This window comes from Triturus cristatus, chromosome 2_1, assembly GCF_964204655.1.
Source record: "Triturus cristatus chromosome 2_1, aTriCri1.1, whole genome shotgun sequence".
In the NCBI taxonomy this organism is placed as follows: Eukaryota; Metazoa; Chordata; class Amphibia; order Caudata; family Salamandridae; genus Triturus; species Triturus cristatus.
In genome coordinates this window covers 622,317,859-622,340,254 of record NC_140581.1, presented here as the reverse complement: position 1 = coordinate 622,340,254, position 22,396 = coordinate 622,317,859, and the positions used below count along the sequence as shown (strand labels likewise).

General features: G+C 43.8%; 1 protein-coding gene across 1 annotated transcript in view; it reads left to right on the top strand.

Moving 5' to 3' along the window:
* ST8SIA4 (ST8 alpha-N-acetyl-neuraminide alpha-2,8-sialyltransferase 4) overlaps positions 1–22,396 on the top strand; it is a 480,430-nt gene that overhangs the window by 169,493 nt on the left and 288,541 nt on the right. The window contains exon 3 of the mRNA XM_085632554.1: positions 87–344. Coding sequence (XP_085488680.1) covers positions 87–344 — 258 coding nt within the window. The remainder of the gene's footprint in view (positions 1–86; positions 345–22,396) is intronic.

Here is a 22,396-nt window from a genome sequence, read left to right as displayed (position 1 = left end):
CCAGCAGTGTGTCTGTTATGCTCTTGTGTAATGTAGGTACATGCAGGGGATTTCATTATCGCATGTATTTTTGTTTTTGTATTCAGAAAGGACGTTCTTCGATTCTTGGACGCCGAAAGGGACGTGTCTGTGGTGAAGAGCAGTTTCAAGCCAGGGGATGTCATCCACTACGTGCTGGACCGACGTCGCACGCTGAACATCTCTCACAATTTACACAGCCTCCTGCCCGAAGTGTCTCCCATGAAAAGCCGGCGCTTTAAAATGTGCGCCGTGGTGGGAAACTCTGGAATCCTGCTTGACAGTGAATGTGGCAAGGAGATTGACAGCCATGACTTCATAATAAGGTGAGCTTTATGTTGCAGTGGTTGACGCCGCGCGCTCGCACGTGCAGGAAGCTTTAGTGCAAGATATCACATTTATGATTGGTTAGGAATTACCAGCGCAATATTGCTGAGAGATGTTTGACATGGTGACATCTAGTTTAATACCTTTCTAGGCAGAGAAAGGACAGAGCACTTAACGCTTACATTTGTGACTAGAAGCCAGACTGGCTTATTCAGTCTTGTTTTCTGGATAAATCTTTGAGTGACTGTGCATGTGCCAACAAACCACCCCAAGGCGTCCATTGCGCCTTGCCTACTGCAGGGCTGAGCGGTGCTTGTAAGACGCACGGCTCACATTTCTCTCCATATTTCGGGGCACTGAGCCGCATTCTGTTTCTGACAGCGCTAACAAGATTCATGTCAGGACTTTCACAGTTAATCAAGTCATAAATAGAAAAGCCATGAATGCAGGAGTTGGGTCAGTTGAGAGAGTGAAGTCCTGGCAGCGAGAGGTGCAGTGTGTGTTGTTATAACACTAACGTTTTCAGTTCTCTGTAAAACATATCACACTGTTGTCACGCCATTGGCTACCTACATTTTGCCAGCTCCGCAACAGCTTTGGACCTGAAAACTTGAAATGCTGACGGCGCATATCTATTGTCCAGAAGATGCGCTACGAAAAGGAATAAAAATAAAACCAATACAAGCCACCATCTTTTCCCCTTTATTTATTAATTCACATTTTGGGTGCACCATGCACCCATGCCTCCCATATTTCATTCTCCTTCAGCTAAAACTCAACGGTATTGAGCAAGATTTTGCCCAAACGTTTGTACATAGGCTTATTTCTCTTAACAAGCATTGTTAAAGCCAATAGGTCTCACCATTCACTTCAAAGTACTGCTTTAATGATTGACATTTCACTCACTCACTCTTTAACCCATGAAGTTACTCATTAATTCCTTAACTTATTCTCTAATTCATTCACTCATCCATCCACACAACCCCCCCCCACCTACAATTCCAAATGAATGACTAAGCACCTTCAGTTATAACAAGCATTTGCAATGCAATAGGTCTCGTATTTGCAGGAGTTTGAGTTATTGGCATTGTAAATGACAATGCATTTTATTTCTGTGTTTTGAAAACCTGGAAGTGGTGTGTAAACATGCACTTTAAACTTATAGTCCTTGCTTACGAGAAGCACGGCTGGCAGTAAAAGAGGTGCAGTTACTGCCAGCCTAGCTTCTCCTAAGCGATGACTATACGTACAGTGTGTGTTTATGCACCTCTTGCAGGTTTGCAAAACACATAAATAAAAGGTATTGTCATTTACAATGCTAATAGTTCACATTTTCGCAAATGTGAGACCTATTGTATTGCAAAGGCTTGTTATATACGTCACAAGCAAGACACTTTTTCTATAGCATTAGAAAACATCTATGTAGCTTCTTAGTGGGCATGGTGTAAAAAGCATGATCCACATTTTTTGTATACTGACAGCTAGGTTATTTCTTTCCTACCGCATCCCACCCCATGCTAGTTTAGAAGCAACCTCTATGCAACTGGGATAAGGGTTTCTCTCCCCATTAAAAAAGGTACACTGCCTTTCAGTAATGTAGGGACAGGTACAGCAGATTGATGTGTGTGCCTCCTAAGTGATTTGTACATTTAAACAACAAAACAATCTTTAGGTGAGTCTTTGGTATGCTTATGTTATGAGCATTATCTGGAATTGTTGGTATTTTCAGAGCCCTAGGCATACTTTTATTGCTCCCTCTGCCTTAGCAACAGTATGTGGGAAGCCTGAGTTGAATCCTAGCACCCACTTAAGGCAGCACCATAAAACACCTGCCTACTATTGCTTTAATGTTCCACATCGATGACCAGGAACAGGAGAAGGATTTTTAGCACTGCAGGCAGCATAGAAATGTCTAGAGCACTTCCCAAAAACATAGAAATGGCGATGTGTTGGTCTTTTGTATCACATTACTATCGGTAATAGGTGGTGCCTTAAGGTTGTTTCTTAACCTTTTGTTATCAAAGCCCCAACCATGTAATCTGAAGTAGACGAGTGTGTTTGAAAACCAGAGCCTGTGAAAGGAGAGGGATGCAGGAGTGGGGAATGGAAAGAAGCAGGCTCTGCCATGCACAGCTTAGCAGCCATGCTTGTAAAGGGACTACAGAGTAGCTGCGTCACAGAAAGTAATGTCGGTAACAAGCTATCCGGTAGAATGAACTGAATGAGCATAGTGGAGTACAGGATGAGCAGAAACTGCAGGACTGTTTAGGGGGGGAAGGGGGAGGGTCAACCTTCCCACTGACAAAGCCCCTGCTAAGGTCCGTATTGTTACGTCCGAAACCTGATCAGCATGGGTGTCCACTCCGATCCCCAGCTGAGAATATACGTTAAGCCTGTCCCCTTGCTACAAAAAAAGAAGAAAACAAAATGTCCAGAGCTCATACCGTTTGAAGACCCTTATTACCCTTCTCCGTGCGGGTATAAACATTGCTAATAATAAAAATAACTTGTTTTACTTTCCCTAGTGCATAAAAGACCAGTTTACCTGGAGTACAGGCAACCACTGATAACGCGCAGCGACACCCAAGGGAAGCACAACGCTCGACAAGATGAAACCAAATCGCAGGTGGAACTACAGGGTGTTGTAGCCTGCCATTAACGGGAAAAAATGATGCGCACTTCTGCAAGTTTGCAAATGTACTAGCGCCACTGAATGCTTTTTTTTTAAAAACGAGCTTTGTAGCAATTCTAGCGCATGTTGAAGCATTCACGCTTACTTATATAAACAACCCCCTACCCCCTTTACTTACATGATGGTACATCCCAAACCACACAATTCGTAAACCTAAGCAATGCGCTCTACAAACGGCCCCCGCGATTAAAGTATGTTTCAAGAGCACCGCACTAACAGTTATAGTTGTTCCAAGCATTTAACCAGACATAAAGGTATTGTTTATTTTTGAAACATAAAAATGGGCACCCGTGTTGTGAATATATTAGAAGCGGGTGCCATGCTAAAAGAGAGTGTGGCGCCCGTGCACAGTAATTAAGCAAGTAACAAAGTGCTCTGTTGTGATGTTATGCAACACTTCTGAGGGATTTGTTTTTTTATTTGTGTGGGCAAGCAAAGAGTTGTGCGATAACATGTGACGTCCTTCTTCTTTGTGCTTGTATTTAAAGCACTGGTAGACCCCTATGTGCCTGGAACCAGAGCCAATGGTGGGATCGGGTAGATGGGTGCGCAGTGTGTTTTCTTTTCTAGGGAGAGGCTTCCAGGTCTTCAGCAGCTGTCTGGTCTCATCTGAAAGGGAACCAAGAAGGGCTGGGCGAGAAGGGAGGGGCGAATGCCAGCAACAGAAGAGCCGCGAAAGTGAAAGTGATCGTGATTACGATCGCTACGGAGGAAAGACACATGGCGCTGCGCGCGTGCACGTTCACGTGCACTGTAGCTTTAGGCCACGGCAGCACTTTGAAAAGCCCAGATATAAAATGTCTCTTCGAGCCTTTGGCTCACGAGACCTAAAAAGGCACAGGGTATTTTCAAGTTGCTATAAAATGTTACAGTGAGCAGCAGTGACAAGTCGGTGGTGGGGGACAGATAGTGTAAGTAGTTATTTGGAGTCCTTTAAGGAGATGTTTATGTGAAAAGTATCGGGAAAAACATGAGTAGTGACAACCTCTGTTGCAGCTGAGTATGAAAGGGAACAAAATGCAATTGAAAACACAATCTTTGAAACCTCTGGCTTGCAGAGGGAACATTGTCTTATTGGGGAGACATTCATATTAACCCTACCCTTGCCGGTGAGGTAAGGATACATCACTCAGAAGATATAACCACTTTACTCAGAGGAGACAGCTTCCCCTACAAGAGAGCACCACAGGAATGGGAGGAAGCAATGATTCTGACCCTTGCTTGGAAGACAATAGCATCTCAAAAAGATGTGCTACCTAGTTCAGCCTTCTCTAGAAGGACAATATATTGATATGAGAAAACAAGCCCTACTCTCTTGTACCACGAGCTGCTGATTATCCATCTCCACAACATCGGAATCGGAGGAGTTGATCTAGCCCTCTTGAGATCATTTCTTCACGGTCAAGGACAATCGATGGCTCTTAATAGAATCATATACAAACCATTGTCACTGCTCTGTGCAGTCCTGCAAGGTGCTTTAATAAGCTCCACGTAGTTTAACGTGTATGTCACTACCCTGGCTGATCTTATCAGACCATTTGGATTCTCGCTCATGTCTTATGCCGACGATACACAGTTCATCATTTCCCTGACCAAGAGTCAGCAGGACACGGGCACCTCATTTCACAACTGCATGCGTGCAGTCAGAGATTTGATGGCCAACAACTGCCTGTTATTAAACTCTGAAAAAACAGGTCATTTTGTTCAGAGACCAAGCTTCCTTTTGGTCCCCTTCATGGTGGGCTCAGGAGCTGGGCACCCTTCTAACTCTTGTCAAGAAGGCCCGCAACCTTGGAGTGTTAGTAGGCGACAAAATACCATTTGGTGCTCAGGTTAATGCAGTCACATCCTCTTCCTTTTACCCCCTCAGAACCATAAAAAGATCCTTACCTACAGTCCTTCAGCATTACAGAAAACAGCAGTCACATTCATGGTCCTTTCAAAAATTGAGTACTGTAATGGCCTCTATACAAACATGCAACAGCAATATTTGAACAAATTGCAAACCCTGCAGAATGCAGCAGCACTGTTGCTATTAGGGATCCCAAATTTCAAATCTGCTTCCATGGCATTAAAGCAGTTGCACTGGCTGCCAGTTAGATGGAGAATTGTTTTTAAGGCCCTTTGCATTACCTTCATAGCTCTGCATTGTGTAGGATCTGACTAGTCGAAAAATATTTTCAAATGGTATCTACTACCGAGGACATGAAAGTCCTGCGTAGCAAAAAATGCTACAGTTTCAAAATTAAGACCCCCTTCTTGGGGTGGGTATAAGAAGTTTCATGATTTGTGCATATACAACTTGGAATACCTTTCCCCTGTATATAAAATCCACGAACAGTCTGCTATAAAAACATGATTATTTGGGTCCCAGTGAGCTTTTTTGTAACAAGTTCAGTAAAGTTAGCACCAAGACACCTCCGGGTAAACATGCGCTTTCAAAATAAATTTAGCAAACCATAACGTAACATAAAGAAGCAAATCACATCATTTTGTGAAAGGACCCCTTCGGCTATCACCTGATAGCAACTTCTTATGAATAGAAGTAAAGAAATAGTCTAGCTCCTTCTTTTGGTGGCATGCAGGTTAATATGAAAGATAAAATCAATCAAAAGGTAAAAGTCAGGTATCATTTTTATTGTGAGACTAAGGGAAATGCTGCATGGTAGGACATTTGTGCCGGCGCGGTGATCCCACTCAGAAATGTAAGAAAAATGTGATTCTTTTTAGCTAAATTTGAAGATTGCTGGTGATTCTGGGCAGGAAAACATTGGGGGATCCATGCAAGCCACACATCCCTGGACTCCCCCGGGTGTCTAGTTTTCAGAAATTTCTGGGATTGGTAGGTTTCCATAGATGGCTGCCGATCCCAGAATCAAAAACGCAGGTGACTCCCAAGGAAAACAAGGTCTTTTTGTAATCGATAATTTTGAAGTCTCCACAGTATGTTTAGGCCCATTTCCTGTTGTGGGCACTATGCCTACCCACACAAGTGAGGTACCATTTTTATTGGGAAACATGGGGGAATACTGGATTTGAGGAAGTTTGTTGCTTCCTTTAATTCCAGATCTTTCCATCACAGAAATGTGAGGATATTTTTTTTGTTTTACAAAGTTTGAGGTTTGCAGGGGATTCTGGGTAAGAGAACCTGGTGAGAGCCACACAAGTTACCCAATCGTGGATTCCCCTGGTCATCTACTTTTAAAAAATGTACAGGTTTGCTAGCTATCCATAGTTGACTGCTGAGCTAGAGCCCAAAGTCCAAAGCTGGGCATATTGCAAAATAAAACCAGTCAGTTTTCTGTGGAAAAATGTGATGTGTCCACATTCCATTTGGGCCGTTTCCTGTCACGGGCACTAGACATACCCACACTTGTGTGGTACCATTTTTATTGGGAGACTTAGGGGACTGCTGGGTGGGTTGAAGTTTGTGACTCCCTGTAGATTCCAGAACGTTCCATCAAAGAAATGTGAGGAAAATTCATTTTTGTTTTACAAAGTTTGGGCTTTGCAACAGATTCTATGTAACACTTCTGAGAGAGACACACAAGTCACCCCATCCTGGATTCCCCTGGGTGTCTAGTTGAACAGGTTTGCTAGGTTTCCCTAGGTGGTGGCTGAGCTAGAGACCAAAATACACAGCTAGGCACATTGCAAAAAATGGGTCAGTTTCTGTGGAAAAAATTGATCTGTCCACTTTGCATTTTGGGCCATTTCCTGTCACAGGCACTAGGCCTACCCACACAAGTGATGTACAATTTTTATCTGGAGACATGTGGGAATACCGTGGTAGGTAGAAGTTTGTGGATCCATGCAGATTCCAGAACTTTGCATCACAGAGGAAAATGTATTTTTTACAAAGTTTAAGGTATGCAAGGCATTCTGGGTAACATAACCTGGTGACAGCAACACAAGTCACCCCATCCTGGATTTCCTTGGAAGTCTACTTTTCAAAAATGTATAGGTTTGCTAGGTTTCCTTAGGTGGTGGCTGAGCTAGAGCCCAAAATGCACAGCTAGGCACTAAGCGAAAAATCAGATCTCAAGATGGGACTTATTAGGGAGGAGAGGGTGAGAAATTGCACTTTAGTTTGTGCGCTTTCACTAGTGTATTCAATTAGGTCTGACTAGAGACAGCATTAGCTGGCTCCCATAGCTGATGACATTAGAGAGAAAAATTTCAAAAGCCATCTAGACAGTGGAGAGTTGGCATTTTACGGAAATGTGTGTGTGCAGCAGTTGTGATTAGCCTTCCTAGGAGGTCTGCTGTTGCTCATAACAATCAGACATTTTTAATGCAGACCCTATGTCAAATAGTGAAAAGGGGATTAGCATAGGGTAACCCTGCGGAAAATACAATAGGAGGGGGTTTTACATTGCTAAGTTTCTAAAAAATACAAAAGGAAGGGGTTTTAGATTGTGAACTCTTACAAATACATTTGGAAGCAGTTTTCACATTGTGAACTCTGTGTCAAGTAGCTTTACTTTTTTTCACTCTGACACTGCTTCTACACCGATTTCTAGTTCATTAGAAGTTAGAGGCCCACATTTTTACTGTGCTTTGTATAGTTCTGTGTTTCTACCACACACCTTTTGGCTTAGTAATCCTTGAACTACTGTGCCTCGCTGCCTGGAGGTTCAAATGCTAAAGGGGTCCACTTGATGCTCAGTTCTGATGCTATAGATGTAGCTCCACCTCTTTGGTGACAAACTTGTTTACAGGCATTTGATTTGGTAACAGTAGAATTACTCGGTCGATGAGGTAATTCCAATGCTCAAAACTCATAGAGACATGGATAACACAGACCCTGTGTCAAATACAGTAGCTTGGGGCTTTTACATTGTGATCTTTCTGACAAATATAATAGGAAGGGGTTTTGCAGTGTGAACTCAGGGGTGTAGTTATTATTTGCGTAGCAAGTGCTGTTGCACCAATGCTCATCAGTGTGAGAGGCTCTCTGCATATCTACTGTGCCTGTTTTTCACTTCCAACATTCGCTGCAGAGGCACAATTTCCCTGCTTACATTAGAGCCAATGGCACCCTTTCTACATCACTGTGTGAACTCTCTGACAAATTGTGAACTTTATGACAGATATAACAGGATGGGATTCTACATTGTGAATTGTGTTTTAGATTGCAGTGGAGGGAGCTTATACAGATTTCTAGTTCAGTAGGACTCTCAAAGAACTCTGGTTTCTACTCTATACTTTGTTGCTTGTTATTGAGTTGAGTGTGTGAATTCAAAAATGTTTTCTTTTTAAAGGTAAAACAATTGTTCAGTAAAGATGTATCCAGTCTTTTAATGTACTTTGAAGAGTTATGGGTTTGCAGCCCAACACTCCTCCCTATGTAAGCTTCAGAGTGCTCTACCTGCTACCCAGAAATTCAAGTGTTTAATAGGTGTACTGAGTGCTCAGTTTAAGTTCAATATCAGCCAGTGCTCTAGAGGTAAAAGACTCAAATGTTCAAAATAGTATCACTGTAACCATTGATTGCTGAGGGGCTCCCTTCACCAGTCCCCACATTCAAACATGAAATGTAATAGAGGTGCATTGTTATTGTCCCAGAAAAATTAACCCCACTATTATCCATTTCCCCAGTGTTCTCACCTATGGAAGCACACTTCCAGTAGCTGTGCTGCTTCTTGCTGAAAGAAATAAATTGAAATCATACCAAACAAGCCAGTAGAAGCAGAGCTAGTGCAACATGGCATCGCATGCTGGGAATTTTCAAATTTCTAAAATCCCAGCTGCGTCTAAAGGTAATGACGTGGCTGCATATGAACTGGACTTGTGGTTGGTGCATGTTGCAATTAACCTAATAGCAGGGCCCCTGTGGTGTACTTCCTGCCTCACTCCAAGTGATGTTTGAATTATGTATTATTTTAGCAGCTCCTGGACATCCCCAAAGCTGCTGCCCCTCCATTTCAGTGGGCAAAAAAGGAACAAAATATCACACCACAGAGCACCAAGATAAAGTAAAGCACCAATCAAAATCAGTGATCATATCAGACATGGACCTAGGTCAACAATGATGGAGTGATGGTTGAGTACACCCAAAGGGTCACATTAACTTTGTTACTTTTCTGAATCTCAAAATCATTCATCAGGAGACACAAGGATGCTGAAGCTGGCAAAGGCCCATCGAAATCAGATATGTTTTCTCTTGCTGAAGGTTTCAGTATCATTAAAAGCTTGGAGTGGGACAAAGTTGGTTTCTATTGTGCTTGAGTTCACTTCGCCGCTGCAATGGATTTTTTCCCTTGCCTATGCCCCAAGTAATTTTTTTTAGTTCTCATTTCACTTCAGCGGAGGACTATAGGAGATTGTAAATGACAAGGGCTACACATCTCTGAAGCAGCCCTACTGTAGAGTGTTAAACAGGATGAAAAAGCTCACAGTTTGATATACTGGCAATTTGTAGACAGGAGCTTTAGTACCTTGAGCTGGCCCACCAAAAAATGATAACGTCTCAATATTTCTTGATACTGGGAAATTCTTGATCTATTTTATAGCCTCCTTGTCATCATGACAGGATAATATGCTTTAGTTGTCTGTAGACAGAGCCAGCCGCGGTCGGTAGTAGGAGTAACTGCAGGGCGGTGACGTGAGGAGGGGGAGGGGCAGGGTGGGGGGTAGTAAACTATGGATTACGGAGGTTTACAGGTAAGTTAACATATAAATTAATAAAACGAATTTCGTTGCGTGCACTGCATCATTTTTTTTTTTTTTAACAAATTCCTGGCATAATCTCAGAAGTAGTCCTAAGAAAATTGTAATGATTGGAACTTTCCAGGAACACCCATAGAACCCTTTGTACATTTCCCAAAAAGCATGAATTTTCTCGTAGTGTAGGAGGGAGTAGATTTACATGTTTTAATAAGTTCCTCCGTGCCTGGGTTTCATTACTACGCTTTCCTCTTTCGCAAACAAACTTCCCTAATTTTTACAACAATTTCAGGCTCTCTCATTCTTTTTAGGCCAGCAAAAAGGCCAGCAAAAGTGTAACCTCTCTCCTTTTCTATACTTGATCATTTAAAAAAAAAAAGAGGGAGAAGTTCGCTTGTTCCTCCTGTTGAATGAAAAAGAATTTTAATTATTGCTTATCGAATAAGCTTATTAATATTTTTGGTTTATTTACTGCCAGGATCAGGTAAATACTATTGTTCCTGCTCCTGGCAGATTATTTTGACCTGGCATTCAGTAATGATTCATAGCAAAACATCGTCTTAAGCAAATACTTACTCATCAGTTATTTTCTCTCCTGGGCACCTGGGTTAGGAGACCAGAAGTCATCAGATGTGACCCACGGAATTACCATCTACAAATGAAAATGAATAGTGCATTACAATTGTATATATCTTAATGATATAATGTAATTATGGGCTTGTAAACTGTGAAACTGATTATTACAGCTTCCGAACAATTGATCCATGCTGCAGGTCAACGATGAGAATTAAGTTCAGTGCTATTATTTTCAAATTGAAGGATGAGTCACAGATGTTTAGAATGATTCACAAAAATCCAGAATACAGGCGCGTTTATATTTTTGGGTGGATAAAGAGAGATGGAAGCTTTTCTGCTCATAATCAGCTTTAATTGTAATACATTTGTGTTATTGAGTTCTGTTTATTTTATACTTTCATTGTTTTACATTATCTGACACTGAGATGCATTTTCACAATCTTGCCTGCCCTAATATCTTTAACAATGCTTCCCTGGTCTACTGTAGCTTTACTATAGCCATTTGAGCAGAGGAAACTGTGTGCGTCCTCACTTCCGGAGACTGCTCCTGATTGGAGCAAGTCAGCGGTCCAGACTTACACGTTCTCCTCATAAAATGCCTATATATTCATATGAGGGCACGGACGGGCAGCTGGCGCAAAGAAGCTGCGCCAAAGGCAAGCCCGTCTGCGCCCATCTGCACCCGTCCGTGCCTGGACTGCACCTTGCACCAGAACTCCTGACTTTTTCCCCCTAGGTAAGACTCCTAGTATCTCCTATTCAAGAGAACAGCTCCTGAGTTGGCATAGCTGTGGTAAGTCACTGCCATGCCCCTCCTATATTGAGTTTATTGAACTCTTTCTAATCACAATTGTAGCTGCCCCTTAGGTGGCTTCAAGGTCACTCTTTTGGTACCTTCCCACTGTATCTCCACTGCCCCTTCTGTAAATTGGAAGAGGCTGTGCCTAGGAAGTTCTACTTAAATGGGTACTTGATCAATGCTCGACCATTGATCAAAAATAAATTTGAAGTTGCAGAATTCATTTTAACACATGACCCTGCCTGTGTATTCATTAGAGAAACCTGGGCTAAGCAGTCATTTGGGCCGACATGGTGGATGCCATCCCCCCCAGCTTTACCATCCTTAGACATGATAGGATAGGGAGAGCAGGAGGCGGGCTGACCATGATTTTAAAAACCATTTAAACCCGTCATATCGAGCCTGTTCTGAGCTTGATGCCTTGCAAAGTGACACACTTCACAATAAAAATGAATCCCACTTGTTTGTTTGTTGGCATTCTGGTCTATAAGCCCCCTGGACCCAGGTCCTCTCTTATATTAGAATTTTCTCCCCAATCAGAACCTTATGTAGATAAACACAATATTACCTTTATGAGGGATTTTAAATTCTATTTGGAAGATGACAAGTTTAGAGATTCTTGTCGTTTAGGGGCTTGATGGCATGCTGTAGATTTTCACAACTGGTCAATGACCCCACACATACAGCTGGCCACACATTGGATGGTATTTTCTCCAATGATGCTTGTCTTAAGGTTCTTGAGATGTTGCCATTAATCTGATCTGGCCACTATGCTGTTTTTTCCCTGTTTATTGTGCACCATACCCCAGAGAATTCTAACTGCCATAGCAACGCTTTCTTTTTTTTAATTGAGATTTTCATTTTGCATATAGATACAGTGACAATATCCATCAAAGAATATAGTCTACATATCCGAGAATATAATAATGAAATGCAAGGTAAAATGTAACATCAACACAATACAGAGTTCTCTTTCAATTTCAAGTACAGTTGCCATGACCATTCGCCACAGTATACAGTATGTTCATGAGAATCAATTACTAGTGAGGAGGATCAACAATGCAGATCATATCTCACAATATGGCCAACTCCCCCAAGAATTACTTTACAGGTTCAAGCAAAAACAAGTCAAAAGGGAAAAAACTAACATATTGCAAGAAGAATACACAGGTAATACCCCCTCTGAATGGTAGGTATGTTGCATCGGCTGCATCAAGGGCCTGCAAGTACCGCATAACTCCGCCCCCGCCGAGAGATGCCCAGTGAGCCTGTTTTTCTCAAAATGATCTTAATCCATCTCCGATGGATATGCCCGTAAGTAAGTCCGCAGTGGTTGCCAGATGTTCTTCAGGTGTGCGGTTGAGGCTGTAATGTGGCATATATATCGCAGGTGTAGTCGCAGTGTATCAGATCACATATCCAGTCCTTAACAGTCTGGACTCGAGTGCTGTTCCAGTGTAGTGAGATCTACTGCTTCGCCATCAGCAGGGAAATTACAGCAAATCGACATATTCCTTTTTGTAAAGGTTTAACGTAGCCTGGCAAGGCCATCAGTGGTGTCGGTTGTATGGTGTCTTCCACCATCAGAGACAGGTGCTGAAATACCTCCTCCCAATAGGTTAATATGGGGTCACAGCTCCAAGCCAGGTGGGAAAACCCTGCCTGATCAGCAGCACATCTGATACAAGAGTGTGGTGTGTTAGGATCTATCTTGGCCAGAAGTCGCGGTGTAATTTACACTCAGTGCAGGCATGTAAAATGTAAGAGTTTATGTTGGTGGTTATTTGATACATATCTCATTTGCTCGCCTGTTCCCAGGCTTGACATGATGCCCTGCCCCTCACAGCAGGTCGGAGGGCTAGGGCTTTTGTGGTATATCAGCGACACCATATGAGCCCTGTCCGATGTGGTAATAATCAAAGTAAGTGGTAGAAAGTCTACAGGTTCCGTTGCCGTGACTGGGAGCACCCCACCCAAGGGGCTGCTCATTCTGTGTAGGATGGACTTATCCATATGTGTCGAGTCCCTGCTCGAAGTTATATCCCCCAGAGTGCGCAATTGAGAGTCCCTGAATAAGTTGCCCACAGTGTGCAACCCATGATGGGCCAAAGTGCGTTTGGTAAGTGCTTCAATCGTCGGGGCTATCCAAGGATTATCGGCTAGCCGTATGTGAGGGGAGTATAGGGATTCTGCCATTAAGTATCTCTGTAGCTTGGACCATGCCCAACAGACAGTAGGCAACGTCTGAATCTCAGCATGGTTTTGCAGCGTGAATCTTTTCGGGATTCACTATGCTGTGCATTATTCCGCAATCTAGTGGTTGGGTCCGGAATTGTAGTAGTTCTTCTCTTTTTTGTTTTTGCTGGTGGTGGGCGTTGACAACGTAGTACCATTTGGTGCCCTTCTGTGACGTCGACGGGCTTCCTCCGGAAGCTCCCACCTTTGGTAGCCGTCTTCGGATTCTTTTTTTTTTCTTTTCCTATTATTATTTTTTTCCTGTTTATTGTGCACCATACCCCAGAGCATTCTAACTGCTATAGCAACCCATTATTTTTCTGTAGGCAAGATTGTCTTTGGACAGGAAGGGACACCTTCCTGCACAAAAACAATCCTGAGAGGTGTTTCCCCTTTTTGTGGATGCTGCAGAATGCAGCACACACAGAAAGAGGAAAGACCGAAGAGAAATAAAGATACTTCTGCTCATTACGCTTCTCCTGGGGAGGCATATCTTTTTGGCGCATTCCTATGTATACAAGGTCTTGTAAATCTGGGAATGCATTAAAAACCATGGGACCTGTATGGGAAAATGCACTCAATGTCCATGGAACGCCTACCCAGGGCAGAGTAACGCAATGTAGAGATTTGCACTGCATTGCGTTACTCCATATTCTTGGAGCCCCTCAAACCCATGCAAAGTGGCTTTGTGTGGCTTCAAAAATATGATTTAAGTTTTGTGTCATGTTGCGTGGTGCAAGAGTGACGCAAATCGGATAAATATGGCCCTTAGTATATGCATCCAGGTGAATTACGTGCTGATATGCCAGTTACTGCATTCCCTTCCTTCTGTGGTTGGCTCCTTTTCGTTATTGCACTAACAAGCACATTGGGATGCAACTGCACTCAGAGAGTGGGTCAGACACCTGAGAAGACTGTGAATAGAGTTTCCAGCATCCCCAAATTTAAGGTGTTACTCTTCACTGAACAATAACAATATCCTGAAATATGTTTCTGGAGATACCTACCTGGCTGCACCAACATAAGTGAATAATAAAGACTTTCAACTAGAGTGAGTGTTATCATGCACTGCATAGACCACAATGCATCTAGGTGGATTGTGTGATGGTATGCCAGGCAGTGTACTCCCTTCCCCCTTTTTGTGATTGGCTCCTTTGAGTTAATAGGCTGACAAGCTCATTGGGAAGCATGTGTGCTCTGGGAGGAGAGGTACAGAAACCTGAGAAGAATGTGAATAGCATTGCCAGCACCTAAAAATGTAAGGTTTTACTCACTACTGCAGAAGGACAGATATCCTGAAATATGTGTCTAGAGATTCCCAACACCTGCTGACCCAACATTAGTGAATATTAAAGACTTTCTACTAAAGTAAGAGGTATCTTGCACTGCATTTACCACAATGCATCAGGGTGAATTGTGTGCTGGTATGCCAGACAGGGGCTCTTTAGTATTTACAATATACTTTATACAGCCCAAATTTAAATAGTTATGTGACCTTCCTGTGCTGGAAATTACTTTCTATTTCTTCTTTCAGGCATAGCAAATAAGTCTCTATCTCTGGATTAAAATGAGTTGTGGATCCTTATCCCACTTAGGAACAGCAAGGTAAAATAAGGCATGTCCCACACAAGGCTTAAAGTAGTGGACTTTGCCTAGTATGACCAACCAAGGTATAGTTGCAGTCAAAAGGGGAACAGTAATGGTTTGATGTGGTCAATTTTCTATATTGAAGAAACATGATGATGTAAAAGCTCCTCCATGATAAACCGCAGGTCAAACTGCTAGAAGCTATTGACTAAGGAGGTAGGATCCCTGATGCAGGTGTCATAAATACCCAGGGCTCCAAGGGATGTTGTGAAGTGGTCTCCAGTTTGGTGCAGGTATCCCCATTGGAGATGACTTAATACTGGTTCAACTTGAGTTTTGCTTTGATGAAGACTGTGTTACTGATTTGGAAATTCAAACTGAAGGGATCTGTTACAAATTGTGGATTGTCTGAGGCCTAGTTCACTGCACATTAGCGTCCTTTTCCATGTCTCTGATTAGCAACTTCTCCGATCCCAGACTTTTGGTCTTCTCAAGAAAAGTTCCTTCAGCAGTCAGACTACATCCCACATGCAGATGTGTCTCTGCTCCACAGCACCTAGGCTTATTGAATCAGATTTTTAAAGCAAGTTGGATTTTCTCAGAAAATCTGTTCTAATGTACCTGTGAGCCCTTTTGTTAATTGGCACCAAATGCTTAAAATGGTAATGAAATGGAATTATTCAAGGAATATTCATATACGTAGTATAAACGGAAAGTACTGTGTACTCTTTGCACTTTTGCTAATAGTAAGTTAAATATTTCAGGCCAATTCACAAAGGCATGTAAGAATATGTAAAAGAGTACTCCTGTAGCACAGCTTCCCATACTCATCACTGCTTTTATAAATCAGCCACTTTGTGCTTATACCACTTAAATACATGATATATAATTGTTTATATCCCATAACTGCAACACGTCTTCCTGGTAACTGAAACTGAATTTCATCAATCTTCACAGACTAAGGGCCTGACTACAATGTCAATTGGACTGCCACCAAAGGCCGTTGGTGTCAGTCTGACTGACCGACAGGCCTTCAGTCTGACTGACGCATCAGGATCTTGGCGGTCGGACCTTTTATGGTCGGAGTTCACATTGCTGCCTCCGCTTGGATGTCAGATACCAAAGGTGAAGCAGTCAGAGTTGCGGCCCTTAATGACGGCGGTGCCATGCCAGGCACCGCCATTGGTATTTGAATATATCTTTCCAACAGCCTGTTCATGGCAAGAACACCAGAATTTATGGGCTGTCTGAAAGGGATATTGGGGGCCCCAAACAGGACCCCGTCCCTCGTGGGCCATCACAATTTAAGTGACCCCACTCACCTCCATGCACCATGTGCCATGCACCACATGGTGCAAGGCACACGGTCCACAGGCCTGCAAGAAGTGCTCCTTTTCACAGCTGCTTGTGCTGCGGCCCCTTTCTTGGGCTGCAGCACAAGCCGCCATGAAAAGGAGCATTTTGCGACTGCCAGCATGGCTGTCACATCATGATGAAGAGGTCAGACCGCCACATGCATGTTGGGGGGTCTCCTGACAGCTGTGATAGCAGGCAGCGGTCCGACTGCCCGATATCGTAATCGGCCCCTAAATTATTTGTACAATGTGATTTTTGTTCTGATTGAATTTACTATGCAAAAGTAAAAACTTAGTAATGATATTATCTGTCTCTGCCTAACAGAAAAAAGTTGCAAAGTCTAAAACCAGACTATGTTTTATTTAAATTTAGAAGTGTTTAAAATAACTTCATCCTTCACTGCAACTTCTCATATAGGCAGCTTGGTTAGCCGCATCTGGGATCTGCACACAGAAGGTTGTCTTACTGTATTAACATTTCTGTCACTTTAGAAAAGCACAAACATATTAATAATCAATGTGTCAACCACTTAGATATTTAAAAAATGTGTCTTTATCAAGACTGTGATGACACCGCAATCTGGTATCAACTCACCAGTAACAAGAAGAATCGCATGAGAAAAAGTGAGGTCCCAGAAAATTAAATAGGTACATAGATCTGAGTGGCACAAATTAGCTCACTCGTCAGATTGTGATAGGTTGGGTTGTATTGATAGTGTGGATTCATTCTTCTCCGTAGATTTTTTGGTGGATGGTGATCGATACGGTCAAGGCAGTTAGGACATCAAGTCTAAACAATAAAATGTTACCTAGTCAAAAGGCAGCAAAAGGAAAATGAGATAGGTCATCTCCGTGGTCTGGTGCTGGTGTTTTCTCCACCATGCTGATGGCAGGGTGGTCTGTTTGTCAGTAAGGGTCTAAATTAAGACCAAACTCTTCCAGAAATGTTACATAAAATAGAGTGTTTTGCGAAAGAGGAAGCTAGCGGTAGATACAGTCACATTCAATTTTCACTACGGATCTCTTATTCAGATAAATAGTGAACATATCGCAGAAATAGTTAAATATAATATAAATAATATAATATAATATAAATAGTATAAAGATTTACACCTGCAGCCTACTGTGGCAGATTATGCTTAAATAATGTCATCTACGTAAATAAGTAGGGTAGAGTTAAACTCAATGTAATCTCCGTTTGTACTGAGAAGCTTCGATAAGTTGTAACCACTAAAATTGCCATGTGCATAGAATAACTATTTAGATGGGTTTATAAAATAAGATTACTGGGAACTGTTTTTTTTTTATCTCAAGGAAACATAAAATGCAATAAAATCAATAAAAACATTAGTAGCCACAGCAGCGGATACAGTCGCAAACATTGTTTTAAAATATAAGTGCTATGTGTGCAGAAGATTGCCAGACACATGAAAAAGCACATCTTTTTTTTTTTAACAGAATTTTATACAGCACGAACTTGACCCGAAGGTATCAGAGCGCTTTACACAAGCACCAGTTGCATCACATGAGGACACATTCAATTATTTTATATTTTTTGTTAGACATGGGGAGATGAAGTGATTTGCCTAGAATCACAGGATGCTGCGTGTCCTTGCTGAGACTCGAACCTGTTTCCCAGATATGAGGTTGACTGCCCTAGCCGTTAGGCCAACTCCTCTCCCGAATGTATTCCCCTTTACAACACAGGTTATCAGTGGCAAGCGTCTCCTTCAATGTGTAGGCGAGCAAGGCAGTCTATTGTAGAGAAGGACACACATTGATAGGGAGTGAATGACTGGAGTGCCATGAGGGCAATGGATAGAAATGAAGGTGAGGGGCATCACGCACAAATGATAAACTATCTGACTGTTGATGGTTGGAAATATGTGACTAGGGCAGAAAAGGTCTTCGTAGTCAGAGGGACTTCAGATTGCAGGATCACAGTGCCACTCACTCCCAGGTGCATCGTGTTTCTATCTATAAGAGCTATCCCAGGCACCCTCCCTCTAACAAATCCAGAGCTCGCAGGACACCTTCAGGACCTTTCCTGAAAATTCAAAGTTCACTCCCATTGGTGGAGCTAGCAACCTGTCAGATTCATGGTCTGTTTTCTTTTTCACCTGCTCCACCAAGCTGGTCATCTTGAGTCCCTAGAACAGCAGATTCACTAACAGAGAGATATGACAAGGGGTAATGGGGTGACTGAGCGGAGCACTACATCAATGCACACTAAATGAACATACTTTAACTCTTTAAAATTTAATGCAAAACACTACCAAGATGGCCACGGGGAGGGAGCTCTGAAACCAGGCTCCCGGGCTCGGGGTCACTAGATCAGTGAATCCCACCGAACCCCCTCCCGACCCACTCCCCCCCCGCCACCCAACAAAGCGGGACTCACCGGAATGGAAGACTCCTGAAGACGAAATCAACGACGATCGTAGTGCCTGATGAAAACGTCCCTCGCTGGTACCTCAGAACAGCATACAACCCCGTCAGAACTTTTACCGCGAAGGAACCCAACAAGCACTCCAGGATCAGCGTCGCGTCGGACTCCCGAGAAATCCCATAAGAACACCCAGTCCAGACGAGTGTCCATTCCGAGGCAAGGAAGTCGGGACCAAAAAGGGAGTGATTTCCGCACTGCTCTACCATGGAGCAGCGTCAACAAGGTAGGATAACTGGCCTTAAAATGGCCGCCAATGCGCCTCTCACGCTCTCACTCAACTTTGAGTACTAGGGCTCGCTGAGCCAGGGCCCCCAGCGACATCACCCAAGGCCTCACACTCACTACAACTGACCAGAGGTGACCCGGGAACTCGAAACAACTGCGCGGAAGTTCCGCAAGAAGCCCAGCTCCACCATTCTAATTCGCCTGACCGCAAGATGGCCGATCACTAACTTTTGGTGATCCACCTCGTTTCTAAAAACTGGTTGTCTAATCACAAAACGCTGCACGGGACACCATGGTATAGGATCCTCTCTGCCCACAAACGAAATAGACCCTATACAATCAGCGTGCAAGTCCCTCAAGGGACCCCCTCCTCTTCAGCCGAGTCTGCCTGGCATCAAGATGGCCGATCCCCGGCTCCCACTGACCAGCATCTAGTCAATTAAATAAGATCTACTAGCCCAACTAACCGCGACAAGGGTCCCCTTATAAGGGGATACCTAGGGCCTACTACCCACAACGAATGAAGATATTGAAAATAGCGTGCAGCCCTACACGGAGCCACACTCTCCCATTAGACCTTGCCTGGTCTTAAGATGGCCGACGCTCGACCATCGGCGATCCGAACCTAAATCAAGACATGATCTCCAAAAACAATCATCCGCTGTAAGGGACACCAAGCAAAAGGATTTTACAAGTTTCTCATGCTCAGGCTTGCAATTCACCCCACCCGTTCCAAGATGGCCACCCTCATTAGCACAGTGCTCACCTCCCTACCAAGAGACTGAGCTACACCCCAACCCTCCCCCTCTAAGGTGACCCTCAATGAGAAAACATATTCACATAATGAGTGTTCCTGGGTGACCTGAATTTCTTAATGACAAAGACCAGGTCCCCTCAAGAAAATAATAAAAAGACCACAACTTAGTCACATTAACCTAATCACCTGCTCACTGACACTGATACTTCTTTTGGCACCAACCTTCAACTCACGCACTGCTGACCTGTCCTATCTCACCAACTTCCTCAACTTCCCTCCAGTTGCACAATACCCCTCCCTGTTGGAATCTCACAATGGCTCTAGACACGCCAACTCCACCCAATCAAAACCTATCAACCCACCTGAAACCTCACAGCGTGAACGCATACACTATCAACTCCCCCCCAACCTTTCTCCTAAAGCGAGACAAAGCAGAAACTGGTCAGACAGCACAGAGAAACCCTATTTACGGACATATACTACTGCTCCTCCAAAGTTCAGATTAAGATGGACTTAATCTTTCACACTGAGAGACCAGAAGACTGGATCACCACTCTCAGATCACAACTCTGCATCTCCAAAACCTCAACTACCCCACATAGCTGTAAACTAACATCCTCGCTCCCTAATCGTTCGTCAACGACAGGGATCACGTCCGTAACCATCTACACAAACGGCACTGTCCTTATTCAGGCAAGCAATGAGAACCTTGAGGCTTTTGACTCCCTCTTCCCCACACTCCGTTCTGCTCTCCCCCACCTGCCTCGACCCACCCCAACCCACCTCCCACCTCCCACCTACAGCCAACCGGCCCTATCAGGAAACACAAATTATCTCCATCCTTCTCCTCGCCCCCGCATCCCCCCTCCCACAAGTCACCTCTCACTACAGCACCTCCACAAAGCGTGCCCTCCAACTCTCTAAGGAAAGTTTAAATCCAATTCCAAATTGGAACCATCCACCTCAACCCCACGACCACGCTCTGCCGACATTTAATCACACTAGCTCTCACCCAGATCTCAGAAATCCGAATTCATTTCATGACCCAACACACCCCCCCGAAGATCCCAAAAGGTGACCACAGGTCCCGAACACCGAGCAATAGACAATATTTGATAAACTCGACCTGTACCACACAGGGCGACTCCTCCCAAGATGCCTCCACCCTTACTCATGGCTCCATGGCACAACGTCTTGCTTCACTAGAAAGCCAGATAGATTTGATTGCCGGGGGCTTGACCAAAATCCTCTCCAACCTAAATAAGGCCTGCAGGCCCCAACATTGCCCGCCCTGGATCCCCTCCCCATCCAACACCAATCACCATAAGTGCCCTACCTGGTCCATAGCATCCCCCGTGATCTGGTCACAGAGACTCTCAAGAACGGATGTGGAAGCCCAGACTCAAAATTCCCAAAGAAACACAGTCCTCCCCACTTGGGCCCAGAGACACTCAAATTCCCATATCGAGCCTCTGACCTCAAGACCCACTAGGTCCGTAGCTGCAATGTCTGACAAAGAAGCGGCCGATCTAGCCTCTTCATATGACGCACCTCCCACTGATTCCCCAAAATCCAAGATCCAAGTGATCACTGGCTTCCGAAAAGACCTTCCTCGCACAAAACCCCCAAGACCACCCTTCCTCATCTCCCTACCTAGGGCGACCAAGGAAAAAAAGATCCCAAGCACCAAAGAGCTTTCCACTAACTGTTTGCTCATCAACTGTAGGTCGGTGTCTATGCATGCAACTGAATTAGCAGAAGCCATACTCTTGCAAAACATTGACATAGCGTTCTTCACGGAGACCTGGCTCAATGAGCTCTCCTCACCATGCCTAGACATGCTTGTGCCCCCAGGCTTTTCCATTATTAACAAAGACAGAAAAGACCAACGAGGGGGAGGGGTAGCTATCATTCATAAAGACAACTGTGCCATCACGGAAATAGAATCTTACAAATACAACACTTTTGAATGCTTTACAGCCAACATGAAGACCAAAGATAATGTAACTTTGCTCTGCCACCTTCTTTAACATCCACCAGGCAACGCATTTGGGAAATATTTATCTGACCTGATCGCTCACTGTGCACTCGGAGATGCCAACAACCTAATTCTTAGCGACCTTAACCTACGGTGGAATGAAACTAACAACCCGCTAATCCAAACGCTATCCAATCTCCTCTGTGACAACAATTTAACCCAACATTGCACGGAGGAGACGCACTACAAAGGAGCGATCCTGGATGCCATCATCGCTCAACGAGACGCAATTACAATCAACCACATACTCCCCGTGGACTGGTTAGACCACCACATGATCTTATTTCATATCAACCAACAAACTCTATCTCAAACACCTATGCAAATCCCCGCCAAATGGGCCAGAAACCTCTCTCAGTTTCCCATGGTAGTCCTTGAAGAAAGGATAAGCTCGCTTCTTCCCAGCTCCAACAACCACCTCTCCACAACCGAACTCACCGAGCAGTACAACGCAAAGCTAGTGGCTATGCTTGACCAGCTAGCGCCCCTAAAGCTGAAAAAAAGCCGAGCCATTCCGTCCAGGTCATGGTTCAACTCTGACCTCAATACTGAAAGGAGAAAACTAAGAGCCAAAGATAGAAGCTGGAGGAATAATTCTACCTCCATCCTCCGTGAACAACTCAAAACAGCTCGCAGGAAGTACAACAATCACATCAAAAACAAGAAATC